This window comes from Cottoperca gobio, chromosome 23 (genome assembly GCF_900634415.1).
Source record: "Cottoperca gobio chromosome 23, fCotGob3.1, whole genome shotgun sequence".
Taxonomy (NCBI): domain Eukaryota; kingdom Metazoa; phylum Chordata; class Actinopteri; order Perciformes; family Bovichtidae; genus Cottoperca; species Cottoperca gobio.
In genome coordinates, this window is record NC_041377.1 from 3,585,977 (window position 1) to 3,599,306 (window position 13,330).

At 39.5% G+C, this 13,330-nt stretch overlaps 2 protein-coding genes across 3 annotated transcripts; both read right to left on the reverse strand.

Annotated features, from left to right (window-relative positions):
* Positions 1-976: 976 nt before the first annotated feature.
* Positions 977-5,984, reverse strand: kera (keratocan). Its single transcript, XM_029462300.1, has 3 exons — positions 5,845-5,984; positions 1,312-2,186; positions 977-1,146 (listed from the first exon to the last, which is right to left on the reverse strand). The coding sequence occupies exons 1-3, from the start codon at positions 5,874-5,876 to the stop codon at positions 977-979; spliced, it is 1,077 nt and encodes a 358-aa protein (XP_029318160.1). The 5' UTR covers positions 5,877-5,984.
* A 3,564-nt stretch (positions 5,985-9,548) lies between these two features.
* lum (lumican) lies at positions 9,549-13,330 on the reverse strand. 2 transcript variants are annotated; one of them, XM_029461536.1, is made up of 3 exons: positions 13,219-13,330; positions 11,449-12,324; positions 9,549-11,068 (listed from the first exon to the last, which is right to left on the reverse strand). In XM_029461536.1, exons 2-3 carry the CDS (start codon positions 12,320-12,322, stop codon positions 10,914-10,916), a joined length of 1,029 nt encoding a protein of 342 aa, XP_029317396.1. In that variant the 5' UTR covers positions 12,323-12,324; positions 13,219-13,330; the 3' UTR covers positions 9,549-10,913. The 2 variants fall into 2 exon arrangements, with proteins under 2 accessions (XP_029317396.1, XP_029317394.1); XM_029461534.1 differs by having other exon boundaries at positions 11,449-12,327; positions 13,219-13,328.

Genomic DNA, 13,330 nt, shown 5'->3' on the forward strand with positions numbered 1-13,330 from the left:
CGATTGAATCATTTAAGACACAAACAAGATTTGTGTTATAGCTACACAGTTCATCTAATGGGAGTCTATATGTGGATGATGATATACTGTATGTTCACTTTATAATGATGACATTAGTTTCCTAAAGTTATCATCGAATATATCCTGAATAGAATTAGTTGAACCACAAATAGTACCAATATCATTTGCATAGTATATGTATAAAATATTCAAATGTTCATGCTCATTTTCAGATGTTTTATTCGATTGAAGACAATTAAAATAAAATCTCTTGCTCAGTTTGTTCAGAAAAATAACGACCAGAATTAAAAAGTGTGTTGGCATTTAAAAAAACAACAGTTATTTTGTTTATTTTGCTTACAAAACATTAAGAAATATTGGCCAAGAATATTCACAGGTTTGTACTTATTTTTCTCCAATATTAAATAAAAATAAATTACCTACAGTAAACATGTATATTTGTAGAATAGAGTAAGAGTTCTGCAGTAAATAAGACATCAAACCTAGAACACAAGACCATTCATTTGGCTTCAAGTCTACAAGTATAAAGCAAAGGTTTCCTGTAATGATAGAAACAATGAAAAGTGACATTTTGCCTACACATTCATAAGCTTTGCCTCCTGCTCAAAGAATAATACAATAATAATGACAATGGGTCTTCAACATGCCATTAACATATTTTGTTCGCCTAAATCACTGTCATGCTAAATTATAATCAGATTTTCATTCTACAACATAAGGCACAACTAGTGGTCAACAGATTGCAGCGTCAAATTTCACTGTTTTGTGGAAGTGAAGGAACTTTTCCCTCGGTCAAAGCAAAAAATTATAATTATCTCAACCACTGCCAAATATTTCAGCTTCACAAACATGCAAATATTACTCATGTCACCATTTCTGTTGCATAGATTCATTGATCATCGTCATTTTTGGAAAATTTTAATTTGCCTTCAACATGCTGATGATTTTTTGTTTCTTAGATGACAATGGACCTCAGGAGACGGAAGCACAGAATGACATCCCTGGGAATTGGTGGCTTAATATCATTGCCATCCAGTCTGAGGTAGCGCAGTCGAGGAACACTTTCGTCGATGGAGTCGTCCACAGTTTCGACGGCGACAGGACAGACATTGGCGCCACTTACACCTGTAAATACACAAAGGCAATAAATGACTTACAGGATACCTCTCTGATACACAATCCTATTCAATAGATGCCTAGAAGAAGCACTCTATGCATCTAAAGCTCGAATATATCACTATAGTTAAAAAAAAAAAGCAGTAGGTGCTTGGGAGAATGTCACAGACTTACTTTTGATATTGTTGTGGTCGAGGTGAAGGTGTTCAAGGCCTGAGGGAATGAAGGGAACCTCAGTCAGTTGGTTGTGGGACAGCTGCAAATCCAAAATGCTGGAGACATTAAACACATTTCTGGGAACTCCACTGCTGTCAAGCTTGTTGTTGTTGAGCCTTAGAAATGCCACTTTTGGTAAACCTTTGAAGTAGCCGGCTGGTATCTTCTCAATGTTGTTGCCATCAAGGAAAAGCTGGGTAGTGGTGGGTGGTAAGCCATTAGGCATGCTATTCAGCTGGTTCTTTGCCAGATTGATCTGTACCAGGTTGTTTAGACCTTTCAGGCTCACCTCAGTCACAGCATCATCCATGAGCTTGTTCGCCTGGAGGTCCAAGAGGTTAAGTTTATCAAGACCAATGAAGACACCAGTAGGGATCTTGGAGATGCGATTGCGAGAGAGACGTAGATACTCCAGGCTTGCTGGAAGGGGAGATGGCACAGAGGACAATAGGTTGTCATCCATGTAGATGTGCGCCAGGTGGGACATTGAACTTAGGACACCTTCTTCCACTCCTTCACTAGTGATTTTGTTGCGGTTTAGGTTTAGCCAGCGCAACTGTGTGGCGTTACGCAGGGCATCTGCTGACAGAACTTCAATTAAATTGTTCTGCAGGTAGAGATACCATGTGTGTGGAGGAATTTTGGGGATGCTCTTCAGGCCTTTATTGTCACAGTAGACAGCACGAGGGAAGTTGGTGGGGCAGCGACACTCTTTAGGGCAGGCTTGAATCTGGGCTATATATTCCTCATGAGGCATGTCCTGGCCGAGAACTTGCCCAACCAGGCACAAGGTGTAGAGAAGGCTCAGGAGAAGTGCCATTTTGCTGACCAACCTATTATGGAAAGGGTGAAAAAAAATATTACAGATGGCTGAGTAATGTACACATCCAAGGGAAAATAAACAACTGAATGCACTAGAAATCCAAGATAAAGGGGATCAGATAAGATCCTAAGGAATCAGGACCACATTGTATCTGATCACCTATATAATGTGTGTAATTTTATACTCCTTCATACTCGTTCTTACTCTAGAAATTTAACATACAGTCACTTTAAATACTTATTAAAAATGCTAATTCATTAAAACTCTGGCCCAAATTAGCCACCACCAGCATATGTCACCTGCTCTACCACTAATGTCATTATCATTAAATTCCAATGGCAGCTGCCAACAGAGCAGGGTAACCTGCCCTCCCCGGGTTATTATTTGCCTGTCAATGACACACAGTGCTAAAAGACAGGATGCAGAGACAGGTCAACTTTAATTGCATTAGGATAATCTTGAAGCTCAGGTTTTGCAAGTCAGTTGTAAGAGGCAACCTATTTATCAGGCTTTGATTACAACGTCATGCACCACACATCTCAAAGTCCACTTGCTTTTGTTTTGTACAGCTGATACAACAACGCATTTAAATAAACACATATGCAAGCATTGCACACATTCAGATGGCTTGCCTGACACTACTAGTTAAAGTAAGATGTAAAAGTGGGATATAATAGATGATATGTAACGGAGAAGCTCAAAAACAAAAAAGAGAGGTGAAATGAACAAAATCTGAAGTCTACATCATCTTCTATGCAACCATCTTTAAGGCTCTTCTTGATTCTTCTCAGCTGCCATCTGGTGCTTGTTTAAATTCTTGATGCACTCCACGTTTGTCTGGAACTCATTTCGGGTTGGCCACTATTTTCCATGGATGGGCGCACTTCAAAGACAAAGCCGGCACACCTGCTTTAAGAGATGTACCCCATGCTTTCTCATTGTACAGGGGTCAAAGCTTCTTGACCCTGGCGCACATAATAAAAGCATGATCCATGCTTCCACAAAGGTAAAACCCAATCACTTGTTGCAAGACAAACATCTACTCAACTACCAACCCTTTCTTTCAGGCTTACCTTAAACTCTGTAAATTCCCTCTTGCCTATGTTGCTCCTCAGCAAGTTATCGAGCGTAGTCCCAAATGATGAGTCCGTACCTCTCTGACCAGTATTTGTACCACTCGTTTTTTTTCTTCAAGCTGTGCCAACCTGTCACTCATGATGACATCAAAGCTTCTCTTGGCCAATGAGATTCTCTCAGGATCAAAGGTCATAATCCTATCGTGGTGTATAGTATGCTAATCCTTTTCAGTACTTGAGACGTGGCCCACTTACAGACAGGCTAACACAAGCCTAACTGTTCTTTGTTTGTTGGCTTCCACCAACTCCTTTGGTTGGCATGCTTGACCTCTTTTAACTCCACTCACAAATCCCTTAGGGTCCTTTGCCGACTTTTGCGCTAATTTTGTGCTGCTGCTGTCCACAGTGCGATCAGACCAGGATTCATTAGTTTGCTTTATGCAAATTATAAAGTCTTACAGTGTTTGCAGTCAACAGAGAAGTCAACAAAACAGCTCTGTATACTTGTGATGTACAGATGATTGTCTCCATTAAGCCTGTTGACCAAGACTGTAAACACATGATCATTAACAATTGACTACTTTTAAATATCTTGGGTCAGATTTGGTGTAAATGTATACACGGACAATCTTGCCTTGTGTCAAACAGATTAAGGTGGTGGCACACATTAGATTCCGTAATATTTGAATACCACAGCTCATTTACATATTACTTCTGGGCTTGTGTGCCTTGTCATGGCCACTTATTTTGAATAGTTCCTGCAGGATACAGCTTGAAAAAGGTTGAAGGCAACTCTATGAACTCAGTGGGATTTACTCCAAAACACTTTCGGGATCAAGTGGAGCATCATGAATATTTGGCTGAAAGATCTAGTGCGGAACAGTAAGCGTAATTGACTATTAGATACTTAATGTATTTCTGTTTTATGGTCAATTTGAGTACCTCAGTTTACATTGTTAGAAAGAGAAAGTACACTGTTTCAAGCTTGACTGCTAAAGCGTGCAGCACAAAGATGACAGACTCTACTTAAGAACAAAACATTGTCTGGAGACATGAGAGTTGATGGTGTTTTGGGAGGGAGGTCAGACCTAATCCAGGGGGATTTTACTGCACGCTGAACCGACAAATAGTTTTTGTAGAAGCTAGCCAGTGTCAGAATTGGTGACCTTTCAACATGCCACCGTGAGATTGTGCTAATGTTCAGTGATGACGGCAAAGACTTGAATGTGGCAGGATAATCCCACCTGATTTGTGTGAGGATAGGAGCAACACTTATCCATGATCAGCCATGCAATCCCATCAGAGCTCCTCCTCTGTTTGCCAAGGTACGTTTGTGAACCGTAATTTTCCTCCGCACATGTTTGTATGATCAGTTATACATCCAGACGTTAGTCCTGAGCAAATGACAGCACGTGTAGTTAGTTAAAGATGTTCCTAATCCCTGTTCTCAAAGTAAAAGGTATATAATGCATTTTTGAGCATGTCGTAAATTAAAGAAGATAAATGTCCTCTCTGAGCGTGATGCTACTGATGCTACTGATCATTACATGCAAGTATGTTAAGCCATAGGACAGCCAGTTTGTAACCTCTACAATTAAGAACTCTACTAAAAGAATATACCTCCACTCACCTTCTTCACTACTGTGACCAACCAGCAGCCTTGTAAAAGGTTTGGGATGCAATCAAGAATTTGCCAAACTGTCAATCTGATAAGCATTTAGTGCAACAGTTAGACCAAAGGTAACATCTGTCTTGTTACAGGCACCTGAACCATGAGTAACCAAACGCTTATTCCGTGTAACAGAAGCTTTCAAATACAATTAATGAGGTATAAATAACTCTTTGTTGTTTTACTTGATTTAAATAAAACTGGGTGGGATTTGATAGAAACTGTTATTAACACATACACACACACACACACACGCACACACGCAGATCTCTGTAAAATAGTACTAAAAACAGACTAAGGAGAAACACGTGCAGAGGAATATGATAATGCTCATTTCCTGTCAGGGGCTTTGTGTCTGAGCCAGCTATGGTAATTATACAACGGGTTGTATTTGCACTTCATGGGTTTTGCAGGATTGGTTCCAGTTGATGGCTTTACTGAAATCTACCTCATGACTTTGAAACATTTGGTAGAGTTCACATGGCTTACTGCATCCAGAGCTGAGAATGTAAATGTGTTTATGGATCATTATTATGTGGAAAGAAACGGTTTGGCAGTAAAAGTGACTTTCCAAGATATGTGTCACTTGCAAACTTTAAAAAGCCACAGTTGTTCTTTCTTAGTTCATTCATTTCTAGACTTGATTCTAAAACAAATGTATTTCAAATGTGTTCAATCACTCTATCTTGATCCTGACATTAGGCATCCTAATTCATAAACATTGCATGTAACAACATTTCACATCAAACACTTTCAAAGCCTTCTTTAATTTGAAAGGTTACTTCACATCGTTTAGATTTTACCTGCAAGTTCTGAAACCGATGCTAGCAAGGTGCTTCACACCAAAACCATCTGTCCAAGCCTCTCTCTCCTCCTCTCTCTCAAGCAGATTTATTACCAAAGAAAGAGAAGATCATATTTACGTGCTCCTCCAACTGGTGTGAGAGGTCTGCATGCAATCAGGTGTGGTTTGGTTCTTCTGCTTCTCCAATGAATAGCTCTGATGATTGTCCCCAGTTAAAGTTGTATTGTTGTTGGTTTGATTCCCCAAAGGCTGCACCTTGGACACCAGTTGAACCGAGAGGATGGAGCATGTGTTGTTTGTGGGAGGACGATTGTGCGAGAGTTGGGATGTCCTTTCAAACTTTGTGTTGCCTACTTTTTTTGCCAGCCCAGCAGTTTTTTTCCGCCTCTTTCCGTTTTGTCCCCTTGTTTTTTGTTGTCACTCCACCCAACTTAACCATTTGGTCTACAAAGGAGGATTTTCTGGGGGATGGGTGCACAACCATTTTATGGCTCATTTCAGCTCACAGACCTTTGGGTGTATTTACTAGGCTGTCAGGTGAGGATAGAGAGGAGCTTAGAGGGGTTTGCACTCAGACATTCACACCCAACTTTTTACAGTCTTCTTTTTGTAGTTTTTCCCATGATGCCTACCAGGGATAATATATAACTTACTGACGTCACTGTAGAGAATTTATACACCTGGAACGGCTGCACAATACAACACTGTCTATTGTGCTAGAACAGAAGCCCCAGACCACTATTAAAGTTAACCGCTTATTTGGATTTAAACTTTATTAGTTTTGTATTGGCTCACCCATAAGATATCATGGAAACATGTAGTTCCAGTAAACCTGGCGCTGTAGACAACCATTAATCTAGTATTTTTGTGCATTTTTAATTTGATGTTTTCCAATGTGTATCCAAAGATGAAGAGCTAAATCAAACTGCATGTGTGCACGTCCAGCTTTTCTTTGTAAGGGTGCTTTCTGCTCATTTAAATACTCAGTTCATTATGCACATGATCCGTCTGTAAAACAGTGAATACACATTTCTTTGAGCATCACAAACACCCAAAATGACTCGTTTGTGATGCTCAAGAAAATGTATTAACAGTTTTACAGACGCTCCTTTACCAATTATTGTGTATGCGAACAATACTTTTCGGGCCTGTGTGCATCACGGAGTAGACATGGCCACTAATTGATCCACAGCCCAGAGTCATTTCTGTGGGAACCCCGGTTTTGTTTGTTAGAATGGACTTTTTTCTACTTGCTTCATGTCTGTGGTGGTTGGTGAGAAACTCGTTGTTGGTGTCACTGAATCTGCTCCACAAATATGTCAATTTATTCTTGTTAAAAACATTTTTTTCATTATATCCAAATAAGAACATTGGAAGATGGAGTTAATGCTTGAGTCTTTTGCTTTCCTTCTGTCACCCCTCCCCATATTCTTGCCTTGTTTCTCAGCCTAGCCGTGTGCGTGTCTGTGTTAAGGCTAAAGATCGGACATCTGGAGCCCATGTCTACACTTTTGGGGACAAGGGTGAGATGAAGATAATTGTACATGAGATGGGAGAGAGAGCTTGAAATGAAAGAAGGCAGGAAAATATCCACTAACAATGAAGAGAGAACAGAAAAGTGTGAGTTGATTGACAATCTCTAGAGACCAGTTGAATACGAAACACAACACAGATGAAGAGATGGAACAGCTGGAGAGGGTCTGGACTGAATGATGATCTTTGGAGTTGGGCTGCCAGGCTGCAACAGCTGATTATACTTTCACTTACCATCTCAAGCAGGAGGATGTGAGGCTTAAGGCTTTATAAAAGGACTTTATTGTCTAGACACGGGCAGCAGGAGCACGATTTAAATAAGGGCGACCCAGGGGGAAGAGGAGGAAATTGTTGTAGATTGGGAATCGGTACAAATGACCGTATAAAAACATGGGAAATGTGAAAAAAGCTGTTAAAACAAACATGTAGCATGTTGTAATGGTAGTGGCAGTGAGTAGACAGCTAATATCTTTACCTCCCGACTTGTATTGGATGGCATAGGGAAGTGTTGGGTATTTAAATAACCTCTCAGCACCTCCAAGACAGACGACTACTCACTTTCATTTACCTAAGCGAGTCAAATTTGAAGTTAAACCCAACTTTACAGCTGCATCTAATTACAAACACCTAGCAGGAATCAAATGGGACATCTGGAAGCCATTTACATAACTATAAATGCCACGAATCTAATCTACTAACCTTCTTAAATAGTTTAAGCTCGAATAAGGAACTCTTGACTAATACTAGTGGTGTCTGCACATGTGGTACACATCAACCACGATTAGTGGTAATTGTTACAGTTGGTGCACAGCTGGTGCGCAATTGATACTGTAAAAAGAAGTGACAAGTTCTTATCAAGTAGAACATTGACTATGAATCTTTCCTCTTGATTTATTATCCACAGTGTAAGTGCATTAATATCAAGAGGATGTAACACGGTTGGAGTAGGGAACCTATTTCTTTCTGTAATTTCCTGCAGTGATGACAGCTATCTGGCTTGTCTTTTACTAGATACAGTGGAAGACTTGACATTGTATTATTTAAAGTCTTATGTTTCCAAAAAGCGCACAACTTGTGTATTTTGAGAAGAGCTGTGCTTCAAAACTTTATGGACACTGATACTCTTTGGAACACATGAACTGATCAGGCTTTTTAAGCTTTGACAGAATCCAGAGTCTTTTCCTGATGATGTAGGCACACGTGTATATCCAGTATAGTGGTCATTATTACTAAAATAATACAACACGACATGCACAATAGCTTGTTCTCAGCTGCAGTTAAATCTCAGAGTAAGACTCCACAACTTTATAAGTTATAAATGTTCAAAGAAAGTTAAACATATTCAGCATACAGATTGTACATTGTGCACAGAGTGTACTAACACATATGGGACAGCTGTATGGTCTTTAAATCACATCTGTTAATGTGCTCTTATAAATACAAATATACTTTTGCCAAAATATACTCCAAACACCAAGATAACTTTCATATAAAAAAATAAAAATGAAGTACTTTGAACTCGTCATGGGATATTTTTGTGGTTTCTGTCTGTGATTTACACAGAAAATATTTTAAAGCTGCGGTATTGAGCAAAACCCTGCAACCCCTGCATCCCTCCAGGACCAGCAGTTTTGTTGTTTCACTCTACGGCTACATTGAAACATGGGACAGAACAAAAATCATAGGTTCTCAAAGAAACTACTTTAAATGAATGACTTTAGAGGCACAAAGTGAAATCTAGGGAAAACAAGATACCGATGAAAACCACAAAATATGACTCTTTGAAAACAGTTGGGCCGTGAACTGTATACATGAAACACACTAACAGGCCTTGGAGAATAAATAAATGCGTCTTTCATCCATCTTAAAACCTTTTTTCCTTTTGTAAATCCCAGGAAACATGTGGCTTCATCCCAAAGATTTAGGTCAGAAAGGAAGATGGTAGCTGCCAAAGATGACAGCAAACTCCATCTGGATCTAATCATGCCCTGTAGTGATGCTCAGGTGACACTGCGTACTGTATTCCCTCTGTGGACAAGACTAGATTGTATGTTGTTCTGTTTGTTGGCTACGCAGCTTGTTATTTTATTACATCAGCCAAATATTATTTCCTTACGATCTAGCGATTTTATTAGTGGCTAATTACGGATTTATAAAGAATTAATCAGCATCTACATTGAATATACAAGGCAACACTTAGAGTTAATTATATTTATGCTGAATCAAATAACATGGCTTCATCAATTTATTTCCATCCATGCTCAAAATTAATTACAGCAGGCGATATCATACAAATATGTTGGAAACAAAGTTTATTGAACTGTGTTTGGTTTCCTCACAGCAAATCCAAAAGCAGTTACCGAGTCAAAGACCACAAAAGAAATCACGGTAAAAAAAATACAAATAAAATGTGATATTCTAGTCACATAACTTCAACCAACATGACACTGCTGTGTTGTCTTTGTATTGGTATGAAGCATTTATCAAACATGGTGAACAACAACGTAACAATGAGAGCGGCTTAACTGCAAAAGCTGTAGTTTATTATCAAAGAATGGTACCATTGGTTGCATGCAAGTAATGCAAATGTATACAAATCAGCAATGCACATGAGCTAGGAATTAGATAACGTAAAGAAACATTTGACTCATGATTTATAGAAAACATCTCAAGGTTTAGCAAGTTGCTTCAAGGATAGTACCCATGTCTTTTAATCATGTGACCTTTATTCCACTCTTTAACACCAAGTACTTCAGAAAAAAACTAAGTCCTACTTATATAGGGCTTTAAGTTCATTTCTCAGTTTTAGTATGAATATATATGTTTTAGTTAATAGCTCAAAGAAGTCAAACAGTTGGACATCATGGTATTTGTATCAAAGCACCATTTGTAAGGCAGACACGAGTAACTAATACTTGTATTTTCCTTAAAACTATTTTATCATTAAAGATGTTTTCAAATGTGACTTCGATGTAACTGCTATTTTACATTTGTTCATAATTTCTTACATTAGGTATTATACACTGAAATCTGAGTATGCAGTCCTTATTTGCTGGTCCTTTGCACAGCAATGGATTAAGTATTGTAGCCACATTATATTATACATGCTGAACGTTGGAACATACAAGACGGACAACACAATGACGATTGACGAGTGAATTGAGACATTGGAGCCATTGTTTTCTCCATTGTGTCTGTATTCAATACCATCAAATGCAAGTTTGGAATGTGTAAAGTGTGTGTTTTTAATCAAAGCATATAAACATAAAACATTTGGTCCTTTACCTTTTATATATTTTTACATTTATTTCCCTCTATATTTTGCCTTCATGTTTATTTGAACAACGAGAATATACATTCATATCTAGAGCAAAATATTTGACATGCTTATACGATGCCACGTTTGGCGAGATATGTTGCAAAAATTGTTGATAGATTGTCTTGCCATCTATAGTATCCCATTCAAGATATATATTCAATTGATAATGATGCCATTACAATATCTCAGATTTGGATACCACTTATGTACAGGGACGTGTGAGTACTAAGACAGCAGGGATATTACGCCATTTGAATCCAGAAGGCATTAGGCTGAGCAGTGTCATAGTAGTGGAGAAGGGGGTCAAGGAAAGGTGATAGATTTGAGGGAGGTCCTTATTCAAACATGATATCTGAAGCAAGGCGCAGGCAGTTGGAGTATTCAGGGGGCATGTTGCTATATGTGATGTTGTTGGCGTCCAGACGCAGATGCTTCAGATGGGAAAAGCTCATGGTTGAAACATACTTGCAGAAACTTGCCAGGTCAAACTCTACGGAGAATAAAAAAAATGGAGAGAAGGTTATGGAAGTTGGCAGAAAAACAAAATACTCAGAAGATATTATATACCTTTTAACCCCCTTATATTGGGAGTCAAAGGCATCCTGTGACCACTACTACGAGGATGCATGCAATACACATTCCTGCCATGTCATGCCATTCTGCTGATCGACAGTCGTTGGCAAAAACACACAAAGAATCATAGCAATATGCCTGCAATGACCATAACTACAAGCTAGTAAAAATGGATGTAAACAATGCACACTTTTGAATATTCAAAAAAGAAGGCTTTGCACATGTTTTATGAGGAGGTAAATGCAGTAAGCACTTCTGATAGACAATGCTTTTAAAATAGTTAAGGTAGCCACTCACTGTCAATCTGGTTGGCCTGGAGGTAAAGTTGCTCCAGCTGCTCGTTGATCTCAGGGATGGACTTCAGTTGGTTGAAAGACAGGTCCAGCTCCACCAGCGATGTCACATTGAACACTCCAGCAGGGATCCCGGAGTCCACCAGCTTGTTGTGGGAGATCCTCAAGTGCTGAAGCACGGGGAGCTTGTTCAGGTATCCTGCTCCGACACCGTCAATGTCGTTGTAGTCAGCGTAGAGGATTTCCAGCGAACTGGGGACTCCTGCCGGCAGTTTCTTCAACTTGTTGTGGCTCACATCCAGGGACAGCAACTTCTTCAGGCCTTTGAACGCCCCCCCAATGGAATCAGAGCTTAGCTGATTGTGCTGAAGGTTGACGGTGGTCAAGTTCTCCTTGTCAGACAAGAGTCCAGAGGGGAACTTGGATATCTTGTTGTGCATCATCTTCAACTCATCAAGGGACTTTGAGGGAGGGATGGCTGGCTCTGTCAGGTTGTTGTTGCTGAAGAATAACTTTTCCAGGGCTGTGAGTTTGTCGATTGTGCCCGCTGCTATCTTAGCATTGGTAATCTGGTTGTTGTCAAGTACCAGCCAGCGAAGTCCTTCAGTAACATTATCAAACACTCCTCCCTTGATCTCTTCTATCTGGTTGTTCTGGAGGTACAGGTACTTGATTCCTGTTGGGACTACGGGAACAAACTTGAGCTTGCGGCTATCACAATACATGGCGGTGGGGAAGCTGATTGGGCAGTCGCATTCTTGATTACAGTTGGGCCCTGAGGGTCCTAGCATGGAAACAGGCTGGTCGTCGTATTCATAATACTGGCACAGGGCCACATTGACCAATATGGCTAACAGGGGTACACGAAGATGAAACATATCTTCTGGGGATCCAACAGAGAGAAGGGAAGGGGAGGCAGGGGATACGTTAGAATGCTTAGCGGGGTGAAGAGCATCAAACTGTTAACTTATAATAGAAATGAGACATAAATGGATTTGTTTTATTGAAGCCTCATAGTTATTCTAATAACCAGTAATGCTGGTACATAAAGAAAACTAAAGGAGAGTCCAATGAGTCCTAGATTCCTTGACTCAATGATCTGTGTCGAGCCACATCATTACAGCTGCAGCTTGAATTGCTCCCAGCACCACTGTGTCTATCAACTTGATACATTTCTAAATAAAACAGCAATGGGAACAATAATGCAACACAGATGTTTCAAAAGTACACAATATATGTATACAATCATCAATATTACACTCATCTTCAACATATGTTTTATGTATGAAACACTAAATAAAGTCAGTCCGTACTTTTCTTTATAAACAATAAAGCAAACACACAGAACGACAAAAAGAAGAAGACATATAACTAGTTTAGGATCATGACTGTGCAACATCAGCCCTGCAGACAATGCAGAACCACAATAATTCATTCCAGACACCTAAAAAATGCAGAAACTTGATCCAAGTGCAACAGAGTGTTTGCCAAAGTCTAAAGTCACTGAAACAGTTCTAAAACAGCACTGTAGATCTCTAGAAACATGTACGCTCTAGGCAAATACACTGTTTTCCTAAAACAATATGCAAATCATAAAACTTCTACCACTTATTTTTTTGTTCCTTGCACTGATATCCTTGCCTTCTCTGTTGCAGCACTATTCACTACCCAAAAGCTTAGCAGGTGACAGCTGGAAATCCCATCCAGAAAACAGAAATAAAGAGGAATAATCAAACAGGAAATCACAAATCCATGCATCCACATGCAAGCTTACCTGTGGTTCTCTCTCTTTTTGTGTGCGTGGGGTGGAGGGCCAGTAGGTAAGACAGTGTAGTGTTCAAAAACTGGAGGTCTCTGGAGAAAAACACAGAGGGAAAGAAGGAGAG

Excerpts from the sequence above, each read along its gene's own strand:
- kera (XM_029462300.1), bottom strand. The coding sequence starts at position 5,876 with ATGCAGACCTCTCACACCAGTTGGAGGAGCAC. Across the intron at positions 2,187-5,844 it reads CACACCAGTTGGAGGAGCAC|GTTGGTCAGCAAAATGGCAC; the intron begins GTAAATATGATC and ends TTTCCATAATAG. Across the intron at positions 1,147-1,311 it reads CGACCACAACAATATCAAAA|GTGTAAGTGGCGCCAATGTC; the intron begins GTAAGTCTGTGA and ends GTGTATTTACAG.
- lum (XM_029461536.1), bottom strand. The coding sequence starts at position 12,322 with ATGTTTCATCTTCGTGTACCCCTGTTAGCCATATTGGTCAATGTGGCC. Across the intron at positions 11,069-11,448 it reads CCAGGCCAACCAGATTGACA|AGTTTGACCTGGCAAGTTTC; the intron begins GTGAGTGGCTAC and ends TATTCTCCGTAG.